The sequence below is a fragment of the Rosa chinensis genome, chromosome 5 (assembly GCF_002994745.2).
Source record: "Rosa chinensis cultivar Old Blush chromosome 5, RchiOBHm-V2, whole genome shotgun sequence".
NCBI classification, from domain to species: domain Eukaryota; kingdom Viridiplantae; phylum Streptophyta; class Magnoliopsida; order Rosales; family Rosaceae; genus Rosa; species Rosa chinensis.
The window spans coordinates 53,726,618-53,738,541 of record NC_037092.1 but is presented as its reverse complement, the minus strand read 5'-3'; the positions used below and the strand labels follow the sequence as shown (position 1 = coordinate 53,738,541).

The 11,924-nt window shown below is 39.9% G+C and overlaps 1 protein-coding gene across 1 annotated transcript; it reads left to right on the top strand.

Annotated features, from left to right (window-relative positions):
- The first annotated feature begins 469 nt into the window (after positions 1 to 469).
- On the top strand, positions 470 to 10,549 carry LOC112202318. Its single transcript, XM_024343266.2, has 4 exons — positions 470 to 864; positions 1,005 to 1,045; positions 2,802 to 2,937; positions 10,005 to 10,549. Exons 1-3 carry the CDS (start codon positions 536 to 538, stop codon positions 2,912 to 2,914), a joined length of 483 nt encoding a protein of 160 aa, XP_024199034.1. The 5' UTR covers positions 470 to 535; the 3' UTR covers positions 2,915 to 2,937; positions 10,005 to 10,549.
- The last annotated feature ends 1,375 nt before the right edge of the window (positions 10,550 to 11,924 follow it).

The following is an 11,924-nucleotide window of genomic DNA, read 5'->3' as shown; positions in this document are numbered from 1 at the left end:
GTGCAAGGCTCTCACTATTGGAGAGTTAATGACAAAGGCTATTTCCTCAGTGTCCACAAATATGCAACCCACCACTACAAGCAATGTAGTGTACCACAACATCACAATAACAACATGCTTTTAGTGGAAGACTGCAAGGTAGTACTGGTTTAGTTAACATCAGTTGGATGTGATCCTACCTAGTGTGTTTTTGTGCGTTGTTGAAAACAAACCATTTATCACCATATGCGTCATTTACATATTGTTAATTTGATTATCAACAACTTACCTAGCGTGTTGTTATCTACAAGTTGTCAATTAAGTTATCAACAAGCGGATATATACGTTGAACATTTCTCAAAAACACAACGTGTGACGAACGCTGACGAAAAAAAAAAAAAAAAAAATAGCGGACAATTGGCGGGAGTGCTACCGCTTTAATATATTTTCCAATTGTGCGGACCTTGAGAAAAAATTCTCTAAACTCTCAACTGCTCTCTGGATCTTAAGGTAAGTGAAGATTTGAACTCCGAAGCTCTCAACTCTCAAACAGCAAATGGAAGCCCTCACTAGCCTAAATCCTAAACCGCCTGAAACGATGAGCAGCGCGGGCATCGGATCCCCCTCCACAATATCGCCGCCGTCGAGCACGTCCCGCTCAACCGCTTGGCCGACGGCAGGATCGAGTCTGCCTCGGCTGTGCTCCTCCAATCCGTCGCGTACCTCCCACCGAACTCCGACGATCCGCGACAACTACCGCGTCGCGGAGATGTCCGCCGTAATCAATAGCGTGACCAAAGCCGCCGACCGCGACGACATGATCTGCAACGACGCCATTAGTCACCTCAATTCCTCGTCTCCAGGTTGCAGGGGCTCAAAAGAAAGGTAACGAATCAGTATTCAATGAATTAGAGCGATCTGGAGTATTAAATTTGTTGAAATTTGAGATAATTTTGGATATTGTTGATTGAATTGGGAAATTTGATTGTGGTTTGTGTGCTGATTGATGTAATTGCTTGGTGAAGCTGGAATAGGGGAGCAAGACTGAACACTTACAGGCGCACAGGTGAGTGCTCTGTTCTGTTTCTCATGAAATCTTTCCTGCATTTGAAAATTGGGTGAGGTTTCTGGTGTTAGGAGTACAATTACAGCTTCTACTGTTCTATTGTGTATGCTACTGTTAGGACTACACTATATCAGCAGAACCTTAGATCACCACATTGAAGCTGAGATGGGGGCTTATGGGAACAGTAGTGTTAGTGTGCAAACTAGCTTCACCTAATTTAGGATGAGTAGTTATTTAGTTTCTATATTAGCTTGTAAATGGAAAGCTTCATTGAGTATAGGGTTTATGGGTTGGTTTTTAATGTTTAGAGTTGAAGATGATATTTTAGGAAAGGCTGGATTAAACAAGTCCTGGAAATGAGGCTAATGGAAAGTTGGAAAGGTTGTTATTTAGAAACTGTGTAATGCTTCGTTCAATGTTTCTTTGTGATCAATGCTTTAGAGTTGCTTATGGATTGAGATAATTTACTGGCATTGTTGAAGATAGTAGCATATTGTTTCGAAGATTGAGAGTTGCTGATGAACTTGTTAACTTTCGACTGGTTGCTATTCCAAATCTGTTTCTAGCCTTCTAGGTGTGTACACGTGGTACGCCCACGTTGTTTTAAGCCATACTCGAGTATTAATGAGCAAGGAAAAATTTCCATTTTCTGTTATGTCGTTTTTTTTTTCGCTTTTAAAAGACGTCCAGAAGTCATAAAAGGTTATAAACAGTAGTATAATCCTACTTTGGGTTTCATTGCCTTGATTTAAAGAAATCTTCTCAGGCATTTTCTATCGTTGGGAGGTTTGGTTTCCTGAAAAGCACCTGTTTTGGGGAAATGTTCTGCTTATGAGTTAAACCTGTTACCAAAATGTCATTATGATGTAGTGGTGGTGGTCTCTTTGTGGGGGGCGTGGAACTTTCCTCTGCTAACACTGTTTTAGGGGCACAATAAATTATTATTGAGCTATCTACTACTTGTAGCACAATTTGAGATTTCATGACATAATTGTTGTTCACTGTTAAAGATCAAAGACTGAATTTACAAGGTAGTTTTCTGATCAGGCCTGGTGGCTTTGTTTGCTAGTGTAATCGATGAACAAAATTGATACAATGTTGATAGCATTACCTGCCCTACATAGTATCGAACACATTCTTCTACTGTTTAATTACTATTCTAATGATTGAATCTTTTGGCTATGCTTAGGATCACATCCAACTGATGTTAACTAAACCAGTACTACCAGGGATCCCCCTAATACGCACTGTTTTAGTTAAACTATGATTACAAAGAAAAAAAATCCAATTTTGTTGTTCTCATAATTGAACTTTTGCTTATCAGTATCTTGCACACAACATCAACTCTCTTGCTGTTTACATGGTTTGTCTATAAACCATCAATATATTGGTGAGCTTCATGTTATTCTTAGGAAACACAAAAGAGGGGTAACCAGGAAAAAAGGGTGAAGTATACTTGTAGCCTATGGTTTAGTTCGTCTCTGTGCAATTATATTCTTACAACTAAGTGGGAAAGACTTCATTGGTTGACTTTATACTATGAGATTGTACTTGCTTTTCTTTTGAAAAATTTGTCCCAAGTGGCATAAGCGCCTGTAATTCTTATTGCTAGGTGATCTTTTTATTTCTTTAGCAACCTCCATTATTTGCAATAGTTCCATTTCCAGAATTTAAATGCTACTTTTAAACTATATCAAAGATTGCATTTTACCATGATCAAAGTATGAAGAAGGCTTAAATCATTTGTCTTGGGCAGTATTACCACGATCAGTCTCAGGTCGTCAATTTCGGTCAAAGAAAGAAGTCCTTCACTGTCTGGAAACAGGAATGCTCAAGAAGAACGTTGGTTCTGACAAAATGGTGACTTAGAATCAAAAGCTTAATGGTCGAAGGTGAATATGTTTTGCTTTATAGTCTTCTTAACCCTGTATTGTCGTCTATATTATTTCTGTTGTCTATCTTTTTCTTTGGTTGTTCCATCATTTGTGCATAAAAAAGAGCATGACATGACCTGTGGAGAGGATTTAGTGGTGCTATTTTGTGCTTTTTTTATCTACCAAAATGAAAGGATTGTTTGGAGTAGCTTGGTATTAGTGTCTTGGGTGTGGAACCAGTGAGTAGTATATATGATTTCTTCTAAAGTTCTAACTAGAGAGTAACTGGAACTTAAAAGCCATCAATTCATTTATAGATAAACAAGGAGATTCTGCTTATAGTGTATCTTACTGGTGTGGTTCTGTAAGTCTGCTAATAATGAATTCCAGGTAGAGATGGCTACAAATCGTAGCTTCAGAATCAGTTGTCACTTGTGATATATTCCTTCAAACCAGCTGCATGTCACAAATTCATATTGAGTATATTATGTTATTTTCCCCATATTATCATAAGCTTTTCACCACACACATTAGGCTGCTGTTGCAGAACATTACTTTTCATGGTCTTCATCATATAGATGAGTGGTATCTTTTCTTATGTAATAGCTTTGGAAGAAAAATCTATGCATGACTTCTACAAAATCAGTAAATTCTGTCCTGCATCTAAGAGAAAAGTTCTGGAGTGTTGTAGGAGAATAGAATTGTGTGTTATCATTGATAATAGGAGCCCTTTAAATAGGGAGTTACAAGGTACCCAAAAAGGTAATAGAATCTGATTACAATTGAATACCTAGAACACATTTCTATTACAACTCTAAACCCTAGTTTGTAGTGGCACACATTATGTCGATATCCTTCAACGCTCCCCCTTGTGCTGCTCAAACTTGGTGATGACGCTTTGATTGTTGCCTCGTTAAAAACCTTGCCAGGTAACAAAAACCCTGTGGGACAAAAATAACCCTGGTCGAAGGACAAAAAGAGCACAACACGTCCTTCACTCTTCGAGATCGAACATGTAGACATCATGCCTCCCCCTGATGTCAATATCTCCCCCTGATTACTACAATCATGGGAGTTCGGATAACTTTCTCAATCCGATGCTCTTCACATGTTTCTCGAAGGTGGATTTTGGTAACGACTTAGTAAATAAGTCCGCTACATTATCCTCTTATCGGATTTGGTTCACTTCAGTATTTAGAAGTGCTTGTTGTCATTTTGATGGAGGGGAGGAGGAGCACGGAAGGTGGCATTTTGCCTTATGGGGTCCGATCCCACACTTCCGTCATCTCTTTTCTCTGTAGGGATAGAACAAGCCTATATCAATCGTACCTCTCAAATATTGAAAAATTGTCTTTATACCAATCTAATGGTGTTGCGTTGGCGCGGGGCTATGTCTAGCCAACAAGTTCATAATAATTGAGGTGTCCGGTCTTGTATTGTGCTAAGTACAATAATGCGCCTATTGTACATAAGTAAGCACTTCTGCTATTAACACGTCTTCGTCATCGTCCCTGGGACGAAACGGATCCCTTTTAGGGCCAAGACTACGGACGACCATGGTGCATCTTTGACTTTATCAAAAATGTCTCTTGACACGGTATACAAGTTCTGAATTTAGACAAAACCGTGTTCTCCCAAGGTCATTCCTCTCAAACTCGGATTTCAGGTGTTCAGCGGTTTCCCTTAACTCTCAAGGGTTCCAATTATGTTTATCAACATAAACCGCGACAATTGCAAATCCGGAACTTGTCATGGAAACGCGTGGGCATAGTTCATCATATCCCTTCCCAATCAAGTAGTCATTTTAGTGAGCATTTCAACCTCGTTGCAAATACGCTCCGTGGCCTAGAGCCACTTGACTTGGGTAAATGAAGTCCACAAGAACCTTCATTATATTCCGTATCTAGATCCCCATAGAGATACGTAGTGACCACATTTGTAAGCTGCATGTTCAGTTATTTGGAAACTACCAAACTGACAAGGTAGTGGAGTGCAATGACATCCATTACGAGAGAATATGTCTTCTCGTAGTCGATTCCAAGGCGTTGTGAGGAACCTTGCGCCATAAGGCGAGATTACCATCTCTTTTTCTCATCACGCTATCTAACGAAGACCTATTAATGTCAATAGGTTTTATGTTAAGAGGTGTTGGCATCTCAGGCCCGAAATCCTTCCTCTTCGTTAGTGAATCCAATTCAACCTGGATCGCATCTTTCCATTTAGGCCAATTTTCTCTACGTTGGCATTCTTCAACGGAGTAAGGTTCGATGTCATTGGTCTCAATAATTCCACGTCCTCATGTACACTAGTGTAGTTTGTAGAGATCTTTGTATTCTCAGGAATTGGTTCTAACATTGAGGCGTCCCCCAACGATGTCTCTTGGACATAACCACAATCCAAAATATTCTCATGAGACGGATTTTGAGTATCAATGATCAATGGATCAAGTTGTGCCAAACTCGCTCTCTTCTTAGGGCGAGAATCCATCGAACCTATGGGTCTCCTACTCTCTCTAGCGGAACCCATGGCCTATGACGCCATTATGCCACCTTTGTGGCGTCACCATACTACCATCCATGGTAGTGGTGCAGTACCCATCTTCTCTAGGTGGCACCATGTCCTCTTGTGGGAACATCAATCCTTGCAGGCATGTTTGCAGTAGGTATATGTGATCTCGTCACTTTTAGGGGATCAAGATGAGACATAGTGGGGACAGACCACGACAATTCCTGTCGTTCCTGTTAAACATTGACGTTCTAATCTCCTCCTAACGACAGGAAGACTGTCTCATCAAAGTGACAATTCGCAAATCCAGCGAAAATAGAGATCGCCTGTCAAGGGTTCTACATAGCGGACTTATAGTTGGAGACTCATGTCCAACAAATATATATATGCATTCATTGCAATGACTCATGTTGATACACTGTGGCGGCGCAATTGGCACATGAACCGCACACTCAAATATGCATAAATATGAGATATCAGACTCGAACCCAGTCACTAGCTGTAATGCAAATAAAAGTTGAGTGACTGCTATGAGTCGTAGACGAATTAGCATAGCTGCATGCGATATTGCATAACCCAAGCGAAAATATTGGTGCACATTACCAATGTTCGGGCTACCATTGTAGTCATTTAATGGTGGCTTTTCCGCGAGACCAATTGGGTGTGTACATGGGAATATGATACTTGATATCAATACCCAATGATATGCAATAGTCATCGAAAACTGTCGATGTAAACTCTCTAGCATTATCGAGTCAAATTGACTGAATGGGATGATCTGGGTAGTGAGCCCGTAGCCATATGTTATGTGCTAGGAGTGTAGTATAAGCAGCATTACGAGTGGATAATGGCACAACACGTGACCAGCGTGTTTGCGTATCAACCAACACCATAAAACATCTATATGGTCTGCAAGTTGGTTGATCAAATCCATGGAATTCCCTTAGATTCTTTGTGAGAATGGAATTATTTCCTCAATCTCCTTTGCATAGGATGGTCTCAATCCTAAATAACAGGCTTTACAGAACAAAACATGGGCTTTATAATCAACCAATAAAGGTTTTGGTGAAGCCATAGTGTCACAATAGACTTGAGAAGTAGAGAGAGGAGTTTATGGCGTCAATGCCATGTATTTGCCGCAGGGGGTAGGCGGCACCGGCCATGTATGGTCTGTCTTTGCACAATCATGGCGCCATGAGGCGCATGTGCAGCTCCTCGAACCAATTCTTGGTTCTTACTTTTCTTCGTTTTGAAAATGGATGTCCGTGTAAAGTCTTTAATACACGGATCATCATGTCAAAGCCTATATGTGTCAAAATCCCATAAGTCGTCTCTCAGGACATAGTTGGATTCAATAACTCAAATAGTGGTTGCATACAACCCACTAGAGCGGCACATAAGTTTCTCTAATACTCGTTTATTGCCGTAGTCATTAGAGGTGATGCAAAGGAACTCTGTCCATTCTCATAATGTGTTTCCACATGAAAACCATTGGCTCTTATATAATAAAGTTCGAATTAAAGTATGTCCAAGACATTAAGTAAAAGAATTGACACTTTATTAATAGCCAATGATTACATCAAAGTTTCCAAAGTCTAATCCAAAATAAGATCAAAGTAAGACACATTGTAGTCACTCTATCCGTTTGGTAACTCCAATCAAATATGACCAGGAAAGTAGAGAGAGATGTTGGTGGAGTGAGGCTCTCTTAAGTACCAATAATCTCAATGACTTTCCTAGACATCACATTTTATTGGGTCTGCCACATAAGAAAGAGTTAATACAATTGTCATTTATTGACTAAGGCAAATTGCCATTACAAAAGTTCTTGGAAAAATAAAAAGGACTAATCTAATCAAAGTCTGTTGCATCCATGTGCACTTCATCTTCAGCTTTGAAGTCCTCTATGGTGAGATTGACATCTCCACCATCTTCTTCTTCTTCTGCAAGGTACACTTCTTGCTCTCTCAGGTCCCTATATGCCCAGTATCTTGCAGCTAGTTCCTCACTTGCCTTGCATTGCTTGAACCAATGCTCAATTGATCCACATCGATGGCACTCATCATTGCGGTTGCCTCCCTTTAATTGAGGTGCACGTTGCGGGCGTTCCCTAGGAGGGTTGGTGCCACCACCACGACCCATTAAGCCACCATTACGGCTAGGGATACCACGACCCCCTCTCCCACGTGTGGCATTACCACCACGTGTATCCACACCAAACTTGCGGTTTCCTTCCTGGTTAGGGCGGTTATATGGGCTCATACGTCCCTCATGTCCCCCATTCTTAGGGTACCGCTCCTTGCGCCCTCCTTTGGGTGCATTATAATTCACCTCATGAACGCTCTTAGTTCCAATGGGCCTTGAATTATAATTCCTCACGAGTATGTTATCATGTTTCTCAGCTACAGATATGAAATTAATAAGCTGATGGAACCTCGTGATCCGTCCAGCATTGACTTCAGTACGGTATTGCTTTGATACCACAATGGCTGAAACAGGGAAGGTGGAGAGAGTTTTCTCAATTAGCTCTTGCTCTGTGACAGGTTGTCCACAAAACCTCAACATGGACTGTATGCGAAGAGCTTCTGAATTATATTCAGCAACAGACTTGAAGTCAGCAAAGCGCAGATTGTTCCATTGAACCTTCAAGTCAGGGAAGAGGGAATCTTGGACATTGCCAAAACGCTCTTCTAGCTCTACCCATAGCTCTCTTGCATCCTTGAGCGACATATACTCCAATTTGAGTGTCTTGTCCATATGGCGTCGCATCAAGATAATTGCTTGAGCATGCTTTGTAGATGTTCGGTTGAACACAAGATCCAGGTTAGGTGCCTGGATTATGGGTAATATTCCCTTGGAAGTGAGATGGTTCTCAACATCAGTTACCCAACTGTGGTAATTCGAGCCTGTTGAGTCAAGCATGGGAAAGTCGAGTCTAGGTTCATTCGACATCCTGAAAATAAGAAGAGAAAATATATTAGTTTCGGAGTTAAACTTCCACGAAAACTAAAATAATAAGATTTCCGAGCTATGCTACCAAGAAATCAATTTCCAAGAATCTCTTTTGGATTAGACCAAACAATAATGTTTTAATATGGTCACAATTTGATGCTTACGGACGCTCTTAGTCCAAGCATTGTGAACGCTCTTAGTTCACACGAACACTCTTAGTTCGTTTAATTATGAACACTCTTAGTTCATACGAACACTCTTAGTTCGTTTAATTATGAAAACTTTTAGTTCATACGAACATTCTTAGTTCGTTAAGCGTGAATCCCCACAATTCTGCTTTGTTAAATACTCAAAATCATTTGGCAACAAATATTTCAATATTTTGCATAAGATAAAAGAATTTAAAATACATGAAAGCAGCAACTTTAATTACAAAAACTTACATGATGATTTTGGGCTTGAGAACACGCGCGTGTTGATGTAGGCGTGTAGCTAAATTTGCCGGAATCTGGTCGGAAATTGACAGTTGGTGGGTTGCCCTTCTCCCTTCCTTTTTTTTCTTCTCCCTTTTTTTTTTTCTTCTTTCCGGGCCCAAGCCCGCTCCTCCCCTCTTCTTCTTTCTTTTTCTTTATATTTTTTTTTCTTCTTGTGGCAGTGGGCCACGTCTTCTTCTTCCTTTTTTTTTTTCTGTTTTTTTTCTTTAGCCGGGTCCCTTCTCTTATCTTTCGGTCTTCTTCTTCTTCGTTTCTTCCCTCATTCTTCTTCGTTCGGTGCTGCGCGGGTGTGCAGGTAAGGGGGGTTGCAGGCTGCAGGAGGCGCGCGGCAGGAAGGATGCAGCAGCTGGGGCCGAGTGGACAGGCAGACTGGGTAGGGCCGAGTGGGCAGGCGGACTGGGCGACTGGAAATCGGAGGGGTGCCGGCCGGGCTGGGCTGGGCTGCTGGGTTTGCAGGTTCGGCCGGTCACTTGGTGGTCTGCCGGTCACTGAGTTATCAAGCCTGGTATGGTCGTCACTTTTGGTCAAACTGGTGGTATTGGAACTGTGCCAGTGGGTCGTGTTGAGACTGGAGAGGTTCGGCCGGTGAAGTGAGATGAGGTGAGGCTGAGGCCGGCCGGAATGGAGATTTTTTTTTTTTGTTTTGTTTTGGGTTGGCGGCAGAGAAGAAAAATGTTTTCTTCTAGGGTTTTTTTTTTTTTTTTTTTTTTTTTCTGAAGCTAGGGTTAGAACTCGTGCTGATAACGTGTTGTAGGAGAATAGAATTGTGTGTTATCATTGATAATAGGAGCCCTTTAAATAGGGAGTTACAAGGTACCCAAAAAGGTAATAGAATCTGATTACAATTGAATACCTAGAACACATTTCTATTACAACTCTAAACCCTAGTTTGTAGTGGCACACATTATATCGATATCCTTCAACATGGAGATTATTCTCTTTTCTAATGCTGATTATTTTGTGGCACTGTGGACCAAATGGTGATGCTCTATGCTTTCATTTGTAAATTCTCAGAGTCGTCTCAATTCTGACTTTGTAGTCCCATAAAAGAACATCCAGTAGTGAAAAATTTTCCGGTAATTGTTTGCCTTTTGTTTCTTATACTTGGTCATTACGAAAATTGGATGAGGACAGGAAGCGCCGAGAGCTTTTGGTATGCTACATATCCCGATCAAGAACTTCATGGCTTAGTACCTGATCAATGGAAAGAGATGGGATGGCAGGGAAGAGATCCATCTACTGATTTCAAGTTCCATTTCCCTCCATTCCTCTGTTGTTCTGCAGCTAATTTCTTCCTAGTTTCTTCTTTCAGTTTCTGGCATTTTCTTATTTGGTTACTTTGGATGATTTGCTGACGAAGGTGCTAGATTTATTTCTTTGGAGCTCTTGTTCTTCGCAAAGACATTTTCACTAAAATCCCAAACTTGATCTGCAACAGAAAGATAGAAACCTGAAGAAATATGTTTCTCTTAATATTACATTTATGATATGCTTTTGCTTTACTAGAGTACTGTAGAGCTCTGCCGTATTGATATGTAGGTCAAGAAGTTGAAATACTATGCATGTATTGTCAATTACCAATGATGCACAAAGAATTCAGAACTTTGTCATGTATGTTTTGTAACGAAATTATATATCAAACAATGTCGTACTGTTAATGAAATGTATATTTTTCTTTATATGGTTATAGTGTACTGATATAGGCATGTGAATGTGCTTAAGTAATGGTAAATGTGTATAAAGGTACAAGGAAGAAGAAACCAGCAATCTGGTGCAATAATATATATTGAAACATTATAACAACGCATTTAGTAATATGACAACATACCATATATCTTGTCGAAAACTATAGGAAACTTACTGAGAGTGTTGTTAAAAATTACAACACGCACTTGAAACGTTGTCGAAAATTTACGATAATGTGCAAAGCGCATTGTTGAATAATTACAACAATTGGCTTCGCCTCTTTTCGACAACGTGCAAAGCGTGATGTTAAGGATTATTTTTTCAGATTTTTAATGACTCTAGCATTTACAGCATGTGCTAAAGTGATTCACAACATGAATTGCATGTTGTCAAACATGTTTTTTTTTTCTTGTAGTGCACGCAGCATATGTGTGGCAAAACAATATTGTTGTGTCAATTCACTTCCTCATAAACACATAATTTATACGAACTATAATTCTCCAAGTAACACATAATTATCAAATTAAGCTTCCATACTAAGCTCCTGGCTTCTAAAGCTTCCATACTATTGTATCTGGCCTACTAGAACCAGGGGCAGCAAGTAGTCATAGACATGTAATTTTTTTGCAACCACCACTGAGTAACAACACAACAGGAAAAAAAAAATGTCAATGGTAGTACAGTAGCCAAATCAATTTTATCAAAATAGAAAAAAAAAGCTTCCTGGTTGGAACACGAGCACAGATCCTTCCAGAAGTTAAAAAACTGCCTGTTATCATCAGTAACACCTTCATTATTGCAGATTTGTGCCAAATTTTGCAAGCCACAATGCATATTTCAAAGCCTCCACCTACTTCCCAAAACAGAACCAATTTATGTTGCCTAAAAATTGACCTGTTATCAATATCAGCATTTCCTCCACTTCCTTAACCTTCACCTATTCAGTATTTGAAAAAGAAAAAAAGAAACATCTCTACCATTGAAAGAACAACACAGATTAATATCAATCCAACACGAATAGAACCAACACATCCCTACCCTAGTTTTTCCTTTTGATTTGTATCACGCGTTTATAAATGAGGTCATTTGCACCAATTCTGGAATAAAAGCCAAAACTTTCAGTATCTTTTTTATACATGCTTGATCCTAGCATCTGAACAACTTCTCTGTATCCATGTAGTGCAGTATTGGATTGCCCAAGAGACATAAATCTTGGTCATTAACAATAATATGCCTTCAGAACAAATTAATTCAATGATGAATGCTTTCGATCCTAATCGAGTATTATTATGTTCCAAACAAATCGAGCAGGCAAAGCAGTAGAATTAGCGGCGGAGAGTGGAGACACGTGAATCATGGTCCAGTAAT